Source organism: Polyodon spathula, chromosome 40 (assembly GCF_017654505.1).
Source record: "Polyodon spathula isolate WHYD16114869_AA chromosome 40, ASM1765450v1, whole genome shotgun sequence".
NCBI classification, from domain to species: Eukaryota; Metazoa; Chordata; class Actinopteri; order Acipenseriformes; family Polyodontidae; genus Polyodon; species Polyodon spathula.
Window position 1 is genome coordinate 3992461 of NC_054573.1, and position 19183 is coordinate 4011643.

Consider the following 19183-nt stretch of genomic DNA (forward strand, 5'->3'; position numbering starts at 1 on the left):
GCCTGACTGAGAAGATCTTGGTGAAGCGGGATTTCCCAGGGTGGGCCATTCAATAGCTGGCACAGGGATGAAAACCGGATTCTTCTGGGCCACCTGGGGGCCACTAGGAGAACTGACGCCTTCTCTGACTGGACCTTTTCGAGAAAGGCCGGGAGCAATGGCAGAGGTGGGAACGCGTAAAGGAGAGCTCTGGGCCACACATGGGCATGGGCTTTGAGGCCGAGTGGACTGCCCCAGCGGTGGAGGGAGTACCACAGGGGGCAGTGTGGCGTCTCCTCCAAGGCGAAGAGATCGATCTTTGCCTTCCCGAAACGTTCCCAAATGCACTCCACCACCTGAGGGTGGAGCCGCCACTCCGACGGATGCAGGCCCTCCCTCGAGAGGAGGTCCGTTGCCCAATTCTCCACACCCGGGACATTCGTCGCCCGAAGGGACAGTAGGTTCTGTTGAGGACCAAATCAGCAGCCTGAAAGCGAGGTGATGCAGCCCCGGGGACCGAAGGCCACCCTGGTGGTTGAAATCCACCAGCACTGAAGTATTGTCTGTGTGGATCAGCACATGTCTGTTCCGCACCATGGCTAGAAAGTGCTGGAGGGCAAGGAACACCGCCTGCAGCTCCAGCATGTTGATATGCAGGGACGTCCAAAGGCCCGACCAGGGTCCGTTGACTCCTCTGCTTTCGCAGACAGCACCCCAACTCGAGTTGGAGGCATCCCTGCGGTTGTAAACCACTCCCATTCGGTGAGAGGGAATCCTTCACCAGAGCAGGGCTGCTGTACACGCGAGGCACACTGTCAGTCGATGGTGCCTGTCGTATTTGGGATGTAACCGGAACGCATTGAGCCACGCCTGTAGCGGGGCATGTGGGCATGTGCAGTAAACCCAGCTCAATGGCTGATACCACTGCTGCCATCAGACCCAGTAGTTGCTGGCACCAGGCTGTCAATTGTTAGGTTTTAAACATGCAAACAACAGTTATTTTCCCAACGGTAACTAGCTCATCTCCCCAAAACACACTTTAGGCTTACAATCCTTTGAATATTAACTGTGCATGAAATCTCCCGGGAAATATTTTGCATAAACCCGCCCACCCTCATTATATGCGATGTCAATTCGCTACTGAGCAAAATTTAGAGTGGCGTCACTCAATGACGCATGCATGCGCTTAAACGATGACAGTAAAGCCAGCTGCTAGTCAAAAATTGATCGACAATGTTACATGAGCAGCTCTACAAAAAAGAAGCAAAATTTGGAGGGGTCCAAAGCAACTTTGCCCGAGGATTCACCAGGTGACAGTGAAAAAACAACCACCCAGTTGAGCGAATCCTATGAACATGCCTTGTTACCATAATTTCTGTTATGAAATGAAATTTAAGCATTGAAAAGGGCTCTAGAGTGGAATCATGTCGTTTTACAGCAGTGCACCGTCATCTCTTTTGGTGATTGCTGCTTGTTGCAATCTCTGGGTTGGTGTGTAGACCGACAGTATGCTGTGTCCATGTGGTTACGTACTCTGAGTGAGTGAGTGTTTGTGATTGTTGTATTGAAGGCAGATAATGTTTCGTGCTGAGGTGTGTGTGTGTGTGTGTGTGTGTGTGTGTGTGTTGTTGTTTAGCAGATGTAGGGCCTTTTGAAATCTATGTTATTATTTTGCATTTTTCCTGATTTCTGTTTTAATAACAACCTGTTTTGGATTTCCCCATAAAATTAAACACACACTAAAAACCTGATACACAATCAAAACAAAATGCCTGATATGTGGAAAAGTTACACAAGGAGGCAAGGGGGCTTCATGAATGGGTGGGTGGGTGATGAGTGGGTCCCGTCAAAAGTTTGTAACAACTGCAGTGGATGACTGTACCTTTTATTTGGGAAGGGAAACCTCAGTAATGTGGGGAACTTCAGCTTGGCTGATGATGAGCTTGAAATTAGAGCGAGTTCCGCAATGAGAAATCTCGGTGTTATTTTTAACCTCGCCTAACTTTCGAAGCTCATGCTCGAAATGTTACAAAGGTGTCTTTTGTAACACAGCCCGCTTAAGACCTATTCTCTCTCTACCTGATGCAGAGAGACTTGTGCATGCCTTCGTCTCCTCCTGACTCGACTATTGTAATGCATTGTTTGCTGGAGCTTCTAAGCGTGTTATTAATAGGCTACAATGTGTTCAGAACTTGGCAGCTTCCTGGCTTGGCTTCCTGTTTAGTTCAGGATTGAGTTTAAATTACTATGGATAACATATAAGGCTTGAATGGTTTGGCTCTTATATCTCTGATTTGTTAACTGTGTATTCCCTTGTGCGAAACCTGAGATCTGCAGATTCTGGGCTCTTAACAGTGACACAAGGCTCCGGTCTATGGGAGAGAGAGCCTTCAGTTGCTATGCACCCAGCTCTGGAATGCTCTCCCACAGAAAATAAGAGATTCAAATACTGCTGATATTTTTAGAAAGCAACTAAAAACACATTTTTTCAGAATGGCATTTGAGTCTGTGTAGGGCTGGCTGTTTGTGTGCTGTACAGTACTGCTGCTGTGTGTTTTCTGTTTCTGGGCTTTACTTGTTGGGTGTCCCTGTTTTAATGTGTCACCTGCTTTCTGTCCATTTTTAATATCACTGTGTATTGTTTTAAACTTTAAAGCGCTTTGAGATGTGCTGTATGAATTCGGTCTGTATTGATCAGCCTATTAGTTTTAATAGTGATTCAATTAGGTTTTTACTGCACATTGTATCTTTACCACGTGACTTTGGTATATCTTTTTGCATGTAAAATTCACTTATATAAAGCTTAAAATTATATTGATATCATTCTAAAGTGCAATATTAACAATAAAAAAGTTAGTAAAATAAATCAAATCAATATTTGGTGTGATTATTAGTTATCAAACACAACATCAATTCAAGGTATATCTGCACATCAGGGATTTAAGGTAGAGCATAAAGTCAAGGTCTATAGGATTAAAGGCAATTATACCAAACAATGCTAATGGATCATCAATTCAATACTCATATTCCTTTGTGTGACGACGACACTCAAGATAACGTTAAATATGCAATGTTTTGTCCACAGGTGATATGACCCCCTCCTCGTTTTAATAAATCAAAATCGTCGATGAAGGTCACAATTCTTGTAGTCAGTTGAGGACCAGTAAACATATATGGGGTCTTAAAGAGAGAAGATTTGACCAAAGGTGGCAAGCTTGTCACGAGGTAAACTGGGTGCGGAACTTTAACAGAAGAGCGGTTAGACGAATGATCTGTTTTCAGCTAAGCAAAAGTCATACACCATGGCAAGACTGAGCACAGCAACAAGACACAAGGTAGTTATACTACATCAGCAAGGTCTCTCCCAGGCAGAAATTTCAAGGCAGACAGGGGTTTCCAGATGTGCTGTCCAAGCTCTTTTGAAGAAGCACAAAGAAATGGGCAATGTTGAGGACCGTAAACGCAATGGTCGGCCAAGGAAACTTACTGCAGAGGATCAAAGACACATTATGCTTACTTCCTTTTGCAATCGGAAGATGTCCAGCAGTGCCATCAGCTCAGAATTGGCAGAAAACAGTGGGACCCTGGTACACCCATCTACTGTCCGGAGAAGTCTGGTCAGAAGTGGCCTTCATGGAAGACTTGCGGCCAAAAAGTCATACCTCCGACATGGAAACAAGGCCAAGCGACTCAACTATGCATGAAAACACAGGAACTGGGGTGCAGAAAAATGGCAGCAGGTGCTCTGGACTGATGAGTCAAAATTTGAATATTTGGCTGTAGCAGAAGGCAGTTTGTTCGCCGAAGGGCTGGAGAGCGGTACACAAATGAGTGTCTGCAGGCAACAGTGAAGCATGGTGGAGGTTCCTTGCAAGTTTGGGGCTGCATTTCTGCAAATGGAGTTGGGGATTTGGTCAGAATTAATGGTCTCCTCAATGCTGAGAAGTACAGGCAGATACTTATCCATCATGCAATACCATCAGGGAAGCATCTGATTGGTCCCAAATTTATTCTGCAGCATGACAACGACCCCAAACATACAGCGAAAGTCATTAAGAACTATCTGAGCATAAAGCCTAAATCCGCAGAACTGTGGTTAGTTCTCCAAGATGTTTGGGCCGACCTACCTGCGGAGTTCCTTCAAAACATGTGTGCAAGTGTACCTAGAAGAACTGATGCTGTTTTGAAGGCAAAGGGTGGTCACACCAAATATTTTTCTTCTGTTCACTCACTTTGCATTTTGTTAATTGATAAATATAATCTATTAACATGTCTATTTTTGAAAGCATTCTTACTTTACTGCATTTTTTTTTTCACTTTTGCACAGTACTGTATGTATATATATATATATATATATATATATATATATATATATATATATATATATATATATATATATATATTTAGTTATAGTATCAATATATAATTACAAAATATCTAAAACGATATATAGATAAAAAAAACGACATCTGTGTATAATCAATCACCGTTTACATGTTTTTTTTTTTTTGTTTTTTTTTTTTTTTTTTTTTTTTTTTACTTGACCCTTCTCCTGACCATTTGAATTAGACCCGATCATATCATCTTTGATGAGGCTCAGAATGGAGGAGCGACTGAAGCGGAATAACTTGTCGGCCTCCAATTTGAAGCAGAACAATCTTTTCTCTAGTTACCTTGTCTCTCCGAATCGCCACTCAAAATTGTATAAAGATAAAATTTCGAGTCGTCCGTTGCGTCATTAACGATATCTCATTCCTGTCCCTTATCAAAAACAGTACACCCCCCCCCTTTCAAACACTGACACTTATCAAATTTGAACTACACCGGAGAGGTTGAAGTAACTACCCTTGGGAGTTGATCCTATCTATCATATTATATAGTCCTCTTCTCTAGACTATCGATCCCTACGATCTACTATCCCCCCCGATCTATTCTAATTGGTTTGTCCCTATTAGATAGATAGATAGATAGATAGATAGATAGATAGATAGATAGATAGATATAGTTTATAACGTCTTAACTGTCTTAAATATAGTCTATATTATTCTGTACCTACAAATGCTGTAGATATAATGGCTTTCTATATATGTTTTTTGTTAAGCTTTTATTTAGTAACATTATACTGAAAGCACACACTGCTAATATACATACATGCATGCATAAAATATGTATATTTTATATGACACTATATAGTGTTTGCGTTTCAATAAATCGACGCAGATTATATAGACGGATGAAGAGGAATTATTATTTTTTTTTTGTTCCTGGGTAGTAAGTGTTATTTCCTAATTGCTTATGCCTCAAACGTATAGAAAGTGGCTATTATTCCCCACAAACTTTGCTTTTGTGACCAGGACAGTGATATTTCAAAATATCACTATTTCCAATGGGAAAACGGGCAAATGTGTGTCCTTTCGTTCATATAAAGTCAGAAAAAACAACATATGAATCCAAGTTAATCCATGTAAAGTAATACAAAAATGACTACAAAAGATTTAGAAGTGAGTAGTTTTTCAAGATTTACGATTATACTGTATTTACAGTATAATCGGAAATCTCGAAAAACTACTCCTAAATCTTTTGTAGTCATTTTTGTATTACTTTAGTATAAATACATGTTAACTTGGATTCATATGTTGTTTTTTCTGACTTTATGTGAACGAAAAGACACGCATTTGCCCGTTTTCCCATTGGAAATAGTGATATGTTGAAATATCACAGTCCTGGTCACAAAAGCAAAGTTTGTGGGGAATAATAGCCATTTTCTATACTTTTGAGGCATAAGCAATTAGGAAATAACACTTACTACCCAGGAACAAAAATTGTGTTACATAGTGTTATTAAGGCGTTTTCTCTAGAGTTTTGAACAAGCCTCTTTTAAAAAGGGGAGGTCAGGCTTTCACAAATCAAATAACAGATATAAGTAAATAAAATATAAATAACTATTTAGAAAGTGTACATTCTCCCTTTGTCCCACGAAATAATGTCCTGAAGCGTCAAGTCCAGCGATCTTTGGGAAAATAGATAAACGCAGTTAGCCGGGCGTCACAAATCGGGACAGAGAAAAGCGACACCAAGACAAATGGCAAATCTTACAACCAAATGCCTTCGCCTTCTCAAGAGCTTATCAATAGGAACCATTATTAAACCTCTTTGCGTGTTTTTTTCTTCTTAAAGATACCCACAGACCCAGCTTTCCTAAGACTTGAAAGCAAAGCATTCTATAGTTTAAAGGCTCTAAAAGAAAACGAAATCCCTCTCGTATGGATTTTATTGATCCAGGGAACAACAGAGCAGCCCCGCTGATTTGGGAGATAGGCGCTCAGTAGCTCCTGCAAATAGCTAGGTGCTGCTCTATTCAAGGCTTTATAGGACAATAGTAAGATTTTAAAATCAATTCTGTATTGTACAGGGAGGCTAAAACAGGGGTGATATGCCCATTCTTTTTAGTTTTAGTCAAAATTCTAGCAGCGGTATTCTGAACAAGCTATAGGCGGGACACCTCATATTTTGGGATGCCAGAGAAGAGTGCATTACAGTAATCAATTCTTGAAGAAACAAAGGCATGTGTTAGTATCTGGGTGCCAGATAAGGAGCTAATAGGTCTCAGTTTGGCTATGTTTCTCAAGTGATAGAAGGATACTTTAGAAACTTCCTTGATGTGAGACTCAAATGATAAATCTGGATCAAAGAGAACCCCCAAAATGTTTATTTCAGATTTGATAAAAGACTGCTAGGGCCAAAACTCATGCAATCATACATTTTTAGTTGGTTATGGGAGCCTACAAACATAACTTCTGTTTTATCTGAATTCAACATTAGGAAGTTTTCATCCAGCACTTGTTGTCAGCAAGGCAAGCAGCAAATCACACTCTGACAGAAATATCACCAGGTTTTAAAGATAAATACAACTGGGTGTCATCCACATAGCAGTGGAAGTTCACATCATGTTTCCTAATGATATCACCCAATGGTAATATACAGTATATAATGAAACTAGCAGTGGACCCAGAATAGAACCTTGTGGAACACCGCAATCAACTTCAGTCAATGCTGATTTCTCCTCCCCAATATAAACGCATTGATACTTATCAGAGAAGTAAGATTGAAACCAGGATAAGACAAGGCCAGACAGTCCCACTAAGTATTTGAGCTGATTTTGTAGGATGAAGTGGTCTACGATGTCTAAAGCAGCACTTAGATCAAGAAGAATTAGAACTGATGGAAAACCCAATTCAGAGCTTATCGAGGTCATTTACAACTTTGACAAGGGCTGCCTCTGTACTATGCGCAGCACGAAATCCAGACTGAAATTTCTCCGATACACCGTTAAGAGTTAAAAAAACACTTTGTACTTGAAATGCAACAACCCTTGTCTAAGAATGGAAGATTGGAGATGGGGCTGTAGTTATTAATGAGTTTAGGATCTAAGTTGTGTTTCTTGAGCACTGGCTTTACTACAGCTACTTTGTGCTGAGGGAACAATACCGGAAGAAAGAGAACGTTTATCATTTTTGAAATGTGGGTAATAATAACTCCAAGAGCATTTGCAATAATTTTGTAGGAATAGGGTCAAGAGAACATGCTGTAGTTCTCAAGTGCAGAATCAGAGCTCTTGAAGGGTAAGCAAAGAAAAGACCTCCATAGTAGCCTCAGAGACATTAATAGATAAGACTGTGTGACAAGCCTCCTTATAGAATATGTTTGTGGAATCTGATTTCTCATGTGTAGAATTGTATTTGTAAAGTGATTTAAGACATCATCACAGCTAGGAATAAAACCAGTATCAAGGGTGGAACTATTTGGAGAAGGGTTAATTAAAGTATCAGTTGCAGCAAAAATAAATCTAGGATTATTTTTATTAGTTTCAATTAAGTTAGTGTAATAAGTTGATCTAGCAAATGCCTTCCTATATTTAGCCAGATGGTCTTTCCATATAGTGTAGTGTGTGGTGGGAAAATTACAATGATGCTACTGCTCTGATTGTTCAGGGTTTCCATGCTCAGGTTTAAATGCTATTACAGGTTATAAGATTTAGGTATAATATAATAATAATGTATTCTGTACTGGTAGTTGTCTTTGAACATACTTCCTCTTTCTTGCTGCAGGGCAAGCGGCCCCTATAAGTGATGGAAAGATACTGACTACCAGCTAGAAAGAGGAAGCTCTCTCTTTATTTAGCACCCGTGACAGTTCACAGAAATGTCATCGACTTAGTTAGAATAAGGTATAATTTTAGGATGCTTGCAATTTAGAGAAGTTGTTATTGTTGCATATGATTGGTGTCATCTTAACCTTCCAAGTTGTTGCTATCCAACGTATACTGAGTTAAGCTTCTGTGATTGGCTCGCAATAACTATAGGTTACAAGGTATATATTATGCTTACTGGCTCTGTATAGTCAGAACATTGCTCGGTTTCCTAACACTTGTGTGTGTTGAGTGTGTTCTCAGGTTTGCAAGCCTTGAGTAATAAACTTTGTTCGATTCGACCTTGTTTGTCTCACTGAGCCTCTTTCAGAAGCTGAGTGAAAAACTTCTACCACAAGTGAACACGCAGTTTCGTTACCTGCCATCTCTGTTCTAATTTCCGACCCTCATATTTCAATTTGCGTGTAGCATCGTTAAACCACAGGGAGTTTAAAAAAAAACCACCCTGCGAGTTTTGACTAGTGTTACAACATCTAAGACACCAGTCGATGAGGTGTTAGGTATTCATCATCTCATCTGTAGATAAGCCCTTCGGGTCTGATAATAAACTCAGTATATCAGAACATTTACCAGCAGTTAAGGAATTAAGATGAATAACCTGGGACAGTAACCTGATTAATTATACGTTCACTAAGGAAAATAGTAGCAAGTCCCCCGACCACCTTACTATTCTTCTGAAAAAAAGAATAGTAAGGTGGGGAAGCCTCAATCACTGAAACATTGTCATTAGGTCCAAGCCAAGTTTCAGTTAATAATAAAATATCAATCCCGTAATCCTGAATAAAATTACTAATTAACTGAGCATTATTAGACAGAGACCTGACATTAAATAAGCATAATGGTAGAACAGTCCCGTTTAGTGGAAGTGACTGAGCAGGGACAATAGGAGTAAGATTACTCTATGATTACTCACCGGGAAGGGGGGGTGGTAGGAAGCAATAACCTCAATCTTGCAAACTTGCATATCTCTTTACATCCCCCCCCCCCCCCCCCCTACACCAAGAAGGAAAAAAAAAAGGTTTAAAGACCCTGCTTGCCACCGGTGGTTCTCAATATAAGCAGCTAACCTGCTTGCCCCTGGTCTATTAGTTAAAGTCCATCCTTCTTATAAAACCTATTTCTTTTGGCAATAACACTGATCCTGTTTTTCTTTTTTTAACACTGATATGAAAATGATTAAACTCGCCAGTGGAGTAAGCACTGCCACTTGCTGTAACAACAGGATAATTACCGGAAAGTGGGAAGGGTGGTTCTTGCTATAGATAAGACTGTTGGCTTAATACATTAACACACTCCTATGTACTGCATTAGCCTTTGTTTCGGCCAGAAAAGTCTATCTGAATAAATTAGATGCAAAATGTTTACTCATACTATTTCAATGTGTAGTATTATCAATGTTATGTTATCCATCCATCCATCCATTATCGATCCTCTTCCCCTAGTATATATATATATGGTATATATATTATATATATTATATATATATATATATAATTTTTTTTTTTTTTTTTTTTATGTCTTAAAATAAAGAAAACATTTATTGTCCCACAGGGGGCGTCCTAAAGTTTGATAACTCCTAATCTAGACTGTTTGATCACTAGAGGGCGCTGTGGCTTTTACCAATACATTATAAATATGGCTGATCAATATATTATATACGGCTAATAGATAGGCTGATCAAAGTGATAAAAGGGAGCAGTATTGGATATACAAATATTATAAATCTATGGTTATATAAATTATTTAAAGCAAGTACTATAACTATATTCAATTATGCTTTGTTATTTCTTGTTCAAGCATCTCCTTTTCCACTTAAACTCTTGAAAATATTTCTGGATCTCTGAAGTTCTTCCCTTATGCAAGTTTACAATCCAGTTCATTTTCACAAAATTTCACTAGTGATCTTCAAAATCAGGGTATGGGGCTCCCAAGTGGCGCATCCAGTAAAGGCGTTCTATGGGAGTGCAGGATGCGCCCTACAGCCCGGACGTCACTGGAGTTCCCAGGAGGAGGCACTCAATTGGCTGAGCGTCGCTGGGGGCTTAGGTCAGCCAGGGTATCCTCGGCTCACTGTGCACCAGCAACCCCTGTAGTCTGGCCTTGGGTGCCTGCAGGCTTGCTTAGCTGCCCAGGAGCTGCGTTGTCCTCCTACGCTGTAGCTCCTGGGCGGCTGCATGGTGAATCCGCAGGGTGTAAAGAAGGGGGCGGCTGATGGCACACGTTTCGGAGGCGATCGAGCTGGCATCCAGTTCACCAACTATATTTACAAACGTGGAGGGCAGACATGTGTTGTCTTTGAACATATCTGGGATCAAAAAAAGGACGGGAATTAATTCAGTTAGACATTTAAGCAGCAAGGGTATTCTCAAACAGCTGCTTTAATACTACAAGAAGGGTATAACGCAGTTCATGGTAAGTGGTTTTATACAGAACTGTAAACCCACAAGCGATATACAACATGACAGTCCAGACACAGCAAAACACTGTAACCAAAAAAGCAGCCTGCTTTATCGTTAAGGTGTACTACACCACTGCTAACCATAAAATCGCCCATCAGCCATTGCTTTCTGCCATCTTGGAATCCACAGTAATTCTCCCAAACGTGCACGTGCATCATCATTTCACATGTAAATTGACCCGCGTGGAAACCCCATGATTGTTTACCTTACTGTAATATCCTACACTATCATTTCAACTTCTTGTTCACCGTGATTTATTGCCATGGGAAACTTGCATATGAGGTCTGACAAAATTAGGATGTAGGTTATTGCTTTGTTTTTTTTCATTAACAGCATAGTGTCTTTACTGATGATTATTTCTAAGGGGGTGTTTCTTCTCCAAACAGATGGACAACCAGAAAATAATGAAGACGGTACAAGAAGTGATGAGCAAACAGAAGGATGAACTGAAGAAGAAGATGGAGCAGGAACTGGAGAAGATGGAGAAGGAACTGGGGATGGAGATGGAGGAGAAACTGGGGAAGGAATTGAAGGAACAGAATAAAAAGATGGAGAAGAAACAGAAGGAAGAGATGAAGAAGGAACTGAATAAAAAGAAGGCGGAGGGGATGAAAAACCCAAGGTTTGTTTTTTATTTATAAAATACCAGACAGCTTAGATTTCCAGTAGACAAAGAGTGTATTTCCATTATTCATTTTGTTTCTACATGTCCTTCCTGATCACCTCATAAGTTATGAAACAGTGGGGTCTATTCATAAAGGGTCAACAGGTCTCGTTAGGAGAAAACTGGAGTACATAAACGGATTTCGTTCATAGCCACTTATTAGACGACAGTTGCTGTTCATAATGGACAGCTCAGAGGTGCTGTTAAGCCCCAACGACATTCATCCGTGAAGGACTATTTTTCAATTTTTTATTTGGAATCAGCAATTATTTTGCCCCGTTTACTCCCCAAATTAGAATTAAGACCCTGTCTCACTGTTCTGACCCCTGCAGTAACTCGGGAGAGGCAAAGACAAGCGCATGCGTCCTCTGAAATGTGTGCTGTCAGGCTGTCCGCTTTCTTTCACTCTGCAAGTCGACAGTGAAGCCAACCAGACCTGTCGCATCTTTTATCTTTAGGCCAAATACTTTGAAGCCATGGTATTCATTTTCATTATTATGCTGATGATACCCACATTTACTTACAGGCCAAACCTGAGTTAAATCTTGATACCTCTATTCTTCATGATTGCCTGTCTGATAGTAAAATTACCGTTACCGGTAGTGCGTTTACATGCTAAGTATCGTGTTTGTTTTCATTGTTCAGTTGAATTTATGTGAATTTCAGGAAGTCCGAAAACAGTGACAGTGATGTTTTAATCAATATTTTAGTGTTTGGTGCACCTGTAGTTTGTTTTGTAATTCATATTCTGTTAGATAAATGATGTTCCTCACTCATGAGGGTCAACCATTTTGGGTGACAGTTAATGGGCGTTCCTTTGAAAAGTAGTCTTCCCTCTAATTAATAACTAGCCCTCCTCTCCAGTCCATATGTACTATATATATATACAGTGCCTTGCAAAAGTATTCAGACCCCTGACCAATTCTCTCATATTACTGAATTACAAATGGTACATTGAAATTTCGTTCTGTTCAATATTTTATTTTAAAACACTTATACTCAAAATCAGTTATTGTAAGGCTACATTGTTTTTATGTTGGGAAATTAAGAAAAATAAAAAAAAAACTGAAATATCTTGCTTGCATAAGTATTCAACCCCCACACATTAATATTTGGTAGAGCTACCTTTCGCTCCAATAACAGCTTTAAGTCTTTTGGGGTAAGTATGTACCAGCTTTGCACACAGCGTCGGAGTGATTTTGGCCCATTCTTCTTGGCAGATTTGCTCCAGGTTGTTCAGGTTGGTTGGACGACGCTTGTGGACCGCAATTTTTAAATAGTGCCACAGATTCTCAATGGGATTGAGATCAAGACTTTGACTGGGCTACTGTAGGACATTCACCTTTTTGTTCTTGATCCACTCCAATGTTGCTTTGGCCTTGTGCTTGGGATCACTGTCCTGCTGAAAGGTCAATTTTCTCCCAAGCTTCAGTTTTTTAGTGGACTGAAGCAGATTCTCTTGCAGTATTTTCCTGTATTTTGCTCCATCCATTCTTCCTTCAATTGTAACAAGATGCCCAGTCCCTGCTGATGAGAAGCATCCCCACAGCATGATGCTGCCACCACCATACTTCACTGTAGGGATGGTGTGTCTTGAGGCATGGGCAGTGTTAGGTTTGCGCCACACATAGCGCTTTGAGTTTTGGCCAAAAAGATCTATCTTGGTCTCATCTGACCACAAAACCTTTTCTGACATTGCAGCTGGGTCACTCTCATGCTTTTTGGCAAATTCCAGACATGCTTTCAGATGGTACTTTTTGAGTAACGGCTTCTTTCTTGCCACCCTCCCATACAGGCCAGTGTTATGCAGAGCTCTTGATATGGTTGACTGGTGCGCCATTACTTCACTCCCAGTCATTGAACTCTGTAGCTCCTTCAAAGTGATTGTTTGCCTCTCTGTGGCTTCTCTCACAAGTCTTCTTCTTGTTTGAGCGCTGAGTTTTGAGGGACGGCCTTTTCTTGGCAGTGCCTGGGTGGTGTGATGCAGCTTCCACTTCCTGATTATTGATCCAACTGTGCTCACTGGGATATCCAAACACTTGGATATTATTTTGTACCCTTTCCCTAATCTATGCATTTGTATTATTTTATCTCTAACTTCTGTAGAATGCTCTTTGGTCTTCATTTTCCTTCAGATTCACAGCCTTACCAATGATCCTTCAACAGTGGGGTTTTTATCCAGAAAATGTGACAGCAACTTTAATGGTTCACAGGTGGAGGCCAATGGTAAGGTAATTGTGTCCTCGTTAGGGCAATTTCTTTCATTGGTGCAAACTGGGAGCTTCCACAGCACAGGGGTTGAATACTTATGCAAGCAAGATATTTCAGATTTTTATTTTTCTTAAAAATATTTCCCAACATAAAACCAATGTCACCTTACAATAATTGATGATGCGTTTCAGTGTTAAAAATAAAATATCAAACAGAACGAACTTTCAATGTACCATTTGTAATTCGGTAATATGAGAGAATTGGTCAGGGGTCTGAATACTTTTGTAAGGCACTGTATGTGTGTGTATATATATATATATATATATATATATATATATATATATATATATATATGCTCACCTCTGAATCAATTCAAATCAGGCCAGAATTCCCAAGCACTGATTCATATCTAAGCATATATATGCGTATATATATATATATATATATATATATATATATATATATATATATATATATATATAAAATTATAAAATCTTTTTTTATGTACATCCAGAGAAGTGTTTGATTGATCTAACATGATGTCTCTTTTCTCTCCAGGGAATCTCTGCAGGAAAACACAGAAGAAAATGTAGGATCATCAATAAAAGAGGGTGCAGTGACAGGTTCAGTAGAAGGTGCATGTGGAATCGTTATTGAAGAATTAACTAAAATTATACCAGACCTTCTTAAAAAGCCAATCAACACTATCTTAATCAAAGGCCCAAACTTAATAGCAGGTGCAATCTCAGGCGTGGTCATAGGTGCAGCGGCAGGAGCAGCTGGGAATGCAGTCGAGTACTACGTGGAAAAACAGTGTGGAGCCACAGCAGGAAAAGCAGCTGGAGCCGTGGCCGAAGCAGCTACTGCAAGCCTAACCGTGGGTGGAGCGAAGCTTCTCAACAGGAAACTGGATTACAAACTGACTGACACATTAAATAAGAAAAACGTCAGGTCTCTTTATTTATTCTATATCAGTTTATATGCACAGCTAGCAGCTTGCCTCTTCTTCTCTCTCAGTTTATATGTACAGTATACCAGCCTGTCTTGTGTTCTGTATCAGTTTATATGCACAGTCCAGCAGCAGTCTCCTTTATACTAGCACAAACTTGATTTTGCTATTGGTTAAACTTACACAGGACCTTCAACTAAAACAGAATTGCTTATGTCCTGCTTCAGCTAACTTAAGATTGGACTCACTCCCGCAGAGAAAAGAGTGCCTTTAAGTATAAGCATGCACTGATGGCATGTCCCAAAACCTAGGGGGAGCCGAGCCCCCTTTTTAAAATTCTGGAAGGGGCCCCCACGAAGTCTATGTGTATGACTCAAATGCAGGTTTACCAGCAGGACGACGCAGAAGGAGCTTGCACTTCTCAGGGTAATTTTTATTTTTTAATTAACCACAAAATGTTTTTAATAATGATCACTGATGAGTGTGTGTGTGATTCTCTCAACAGTTGGATGAAGGATGAGAAGAAACTGAAGGAGATGGAGAAGGAACTGAAGGGGATGGAGATGAAAGTGAAGGGGATGGAAACGAAAGTGAAGGGGATGGAGAAGGAACTGAGAGAGGAGGAGGACAAACTGAAGAATGAGATTGACAACATACTAAAGAAGAGAGTGGTCAAACTCAAGGAACTCAAGGAAACAAAGGAGAAACTTGGCGACACAAAGAAGAAACTGGATGAAACAAAGAAGAAACTGTGTCAGACAAAGGAGAAAATTATGGCAACACCCTCAATGAAGGATCCGAATACTAGATTGCAGGTACTGATGGATTCAAGGAGCAATCTGGAGGCCATGTTGCAGAAACTTGAGCAGACAGGGAAATATCTGGATAGACTGAATAAGGCAGAGAAAAATCTGGAAACCACAGTGAAAAAAATGGAAAAAGGAACAAAGGACAAACTGAATGGCACACTGCAGATACTGGTGGAGACAATTAATGAACTGAAGGAGACAGAGTGGTGCCTGAAGGAGGCAGAGGACACTCTGAATGCCACAGTGCATTATCTGAGTGTCACAGATGAAGAACTGAAGGACATAAATAATAAACTGGGTGACATGGAGAGGGAACTGAAGGAGATGGAGGTGAAAATGAAGGACATTGAGGACTTACTGAAACATGCAAAGAAGAAACTCAACACTGTGAAGGATACAATGAAGAAACTGGGTAACACAAAGAATAATTGGCACCAGACACAGGACAGAATGAAGGTTGCAAAGCAAGCTCTGAATCTCACAGTGCCGAATCTACAGGTGTCAGAGAACAATCCAAAACCCTCAAAGAAGGATCTGAATGCCAGAGTGCGGAAAATGGAGGACTCAAGGGGCAATCTGGATGCCAAATTGCAGAAACTTGAGAAAACAGATAACTATCTGGATAGACTGAATGAGGCAGAGAAAAATCTGGAAACCAAAGTGGAGAGACTGGAGAAGGCAAAGAACAAACTGAGTGGCACAAAGCAGATACTGGTGGAGACAAATAATGAACTGAAGGAGACAGAGGGGTGTCTGAAGGAGGCAGAGAACACTCTAATTGCCACAGTGCATTATCTGAGTGTCACAGATGAAGGACTGAAGGACATAAATAATAAACTGGGCGACATGGAGAGGGAACTGAAGAATATGAAGAATAAAATGAAGAGGAAGATTGAGGGCTTACTGAAAAATGCAAAAAAGAAACAGGAAAATGTGAAGGCGAAAAATAAAGAAGTTGACAAAGCAATGAAAAATCTGAAGATGAAGACAACAAAGGCGACAGTGGTGGAGGCATGGAGCAACCTGGGTGTCACATTGCTGAAACTGCAGGAGAATCTGGTTGCCACGGTGTCTAGACTGGAGGAGAAAGAGAACAATCTGAAAGCCACAGCGCAGATACTGATGGAGACAAATAATGAACTGAAGGAGATAGAGAACAATCTGAATGGCAAAGTGCGGGACCTGACTGAGATAGAAAATAAACTGAAAGACATACAAAGAGAGACTGGACATAAATAGAATAAAAAAGGATGCCATCAACCAAATGACAGGGAACAGAGCATCTTGTCTTTGGAATGCCACAGAAACACAGACGTACAGCATGCTGTGGCTTTTGTGCATAAATACGTCTCTCCCTGCTGTTTGCGATGACAGTGACAATATGATCTAATAATTGTAGTTTTTTTTTTTTTTTATTAGGGACACATATACAGTATATAAGTGTCAGTTACCTGGGACAAGATGCATTGTATTTTCAATTTAGCTAGAAGGCTAATTTTCATTGACACTCCCCAAGCAGACATTGATGACAATTAGTAGCCATTAATAACAACTAATCCAATACAAACTAAAATCATATAAAAAATGCATCTCACCAATATACACTAATCTGAAATACTTCATATAACCAATTAACAATTCAAATTTCTATACATCCCAAATAAACTAATCACTGCATAATTGGTCGACAATTTGCGAAATAAATTTTTTCAGCTTTTTAATATGCCCATCAAATTTGCAAATCATAAGAATTTAACTTCAGAGACTTCCTCAGTAACTTCTCCTTCAATTTGAACATTAACGTTCTTATCCTATGTTGTCTTATAGAGAAACAAATTCTAACGTTTAGTGTCAAACATGAACAATTAAGCCAGTCCGATATTTTCTTCATATACTCTGTCAGTTTAGAAGCTGGATGAGTCCCACAAACGCATACTAACATTGTAATCACGCAAACTGGGTCTAAATCCTGGGTTTAGGTAGTCTTACAGATTTAATGTCTTACAGATAGGTGAACTTTATTATTTTTTCTACACCCTGCTACAGTATATTTGAGTAAGTAGACTAAATACAGTATTTGTACCTATTGTATAAGAACCCTATTTTTATATTTGTTTAAAATTCTATTGTTAATCATAATAATAATACAGCAACTGAATGATAAACAGGAGTTATTTTGGGCTGCGGTGTGGAGTAGTGGTTAGGGCTCTTGACCAGAGGATTGTGGGTTCAATCCCAGGTGGGAATCACACTGCTTAGCATCCAGAATATTACAAAATATCACATTATTTTTACATACAATTACCCATTTATACAGTTTTTTTTTATTATTATTTTTTTATACATAAAAATAGGTTTTCAGTTTGATTTTTAAGTCTGAGTGATGTGATATTATTGTATGCTTGTAGTGGGTACTTTAGACTAACCATATTTGTAACAATGTATTCATATACAAAAATGTAATCATACTTATATGTTGCTTAAATAGTTGAAATACTGTTAATTGCCTAAAAGACACCAGACTGCCTGGATTGTCTTAATTAAGCTAAAAAATTAGTAGATTTATATATCACTCAATTCAATTAATGTTTCAAAATAAAACAGAGAAGTATTTTACTTGGATTCGTAAACCTTTGAATAGTCTGTGTGGTTATTCTGGACTATTTTAGCTACCTGTTGTTTTCTCTGACTGAAAGGCACTGCACGAACCAATAGCACTAGGAGTTTACGCATTCCAGTGTCCTCCTGTTTGCCTCCCTTTATCCAAAAAGTAGCTCAAACATGACAGATCCCATCCTGAAATACGCCCCAAGAGCTCCTTTCCACTGAGAAACGGTGTTCTAAGAAAATAGTCCCCAACATGTTTCGATAAAGAAACAACAAAGACGCACATAAGAGAAAAATCCATTCGTTTTTTATTTAGAAATTAGTTTTTGATAGCTTTTCAACCCCCTACTTGATTTAAAATGTGATTGTTTTACTATTTTGAACCTGCTACTTTCAGTAGTCTTATATATAGACTATATATAGACTAAAATATAGACTTATAAACAGGTGGGATGTGAGAAATAGACCTAGTAGGCTACTTTTAAGGTGGGGTTATTCGCTAGAGGTTGTACGTCATTGTATAATAAATGCAGATAAATCTGTAAAGTAAAAACAGGGAAAAGAGTGGAAACGGTCTGTGGCATCATACTAGCGTTTTACCATTTACCATGCAAATTGATTTAGCTCCGCCCACAATGTCATCACCTCGGCCAGTTTATCCGCTAGAAATTGATTTCAATGGAAACCCAACTTTTAGGTTGATTATGTACATTTTGCTAAATTTCAAATGCGCATAAGACGTTATTCACTTATTATCTTAATGGAAACATAGCCACTGAAACACTGTTATGTGCTGATAAGATAGTACCCAGTACAACTGTTTTCACGCACCACAGAAAGATCCACTTTGTGCACTGAACAGTGCAATGCTGCGCGGTGGAAACTTTCACTGATGCTTTGGGCATGGTTTTTTTAAAAAAAAGAAATAATTGTAATTGTGAATTTGTAAGATTTACATTGAGGGGAGAAAAATGGTAAATAAGATAACATATAAAAGCATGCAGGTTTATAGAAAGCAGAAGTGAAAGCAAAAAAATAAAATTTCAACCTAGGCCAATGGGGAACTTCAGAGATCTTTATTTAAACCTTGCTTTTCTGAGAATTGGCCTTCGAGAAGGAAGTGTGGAGTCTGGTTTGAAATTAGCTACTGATAATTTAAAGCTGTTTTCACACTACACCATCCAATCCTGGGCTGAGTTGACACGGGGTGGCTCTGGGTAGACTCACCCCTGAGTTCAGCCCTGCCTGCATTCACATTTGCCGTGCTCTACAATCTACGGGTTCTCCCCGGGGTTA

The 19183-nt window shown here is 39.5% G+C and overlaps 1 protein-coding gene and 1 long non-coding RNA gene across 2 annotated transcripts in view; one reads left to right on the forward strand and one right to left on the reverse strand.

The window, feature by feature from the left end:
- LOC121304938 overlaps positions 1–11120 on the reverse strand; it is an 18401-nt gene extending 7281 nt beyond the window's left edge. Inside the window, exons 1-2 of the long non-coding RNA XR_005948009.1 lie at positions 11032–11120; positions 995–997 (exon numbers count right to left, since the gene is read on the reverse strand). This is a non-coding gene — a long non-coding RNA (uncharacterized LOC121304938). The remainder of the gene's footprint in view (positions 1–994; positions 998–11031) is intronic.
- Positions 11052–17910, forward strand: LOC121304934 (putative leucine-rich repeat-containing protein DDB_G0290503). Its single transcript, XM_041236379.1, has 3 exons — positions 11052–11269; positions 14081–14473; positions 14977–17910. Exons 1-3 carry the CDS (start codon positions 11052–11054, stop codon positions 16517–16519), a joined length of 2154 nt encoding a protein of 717 aa, XP_041092313.1. The 3' UTR covers positions 16520–17910.
- The last annotated feature ends 1273 nt before the right edge of the window (positions 17911–19183 follow it).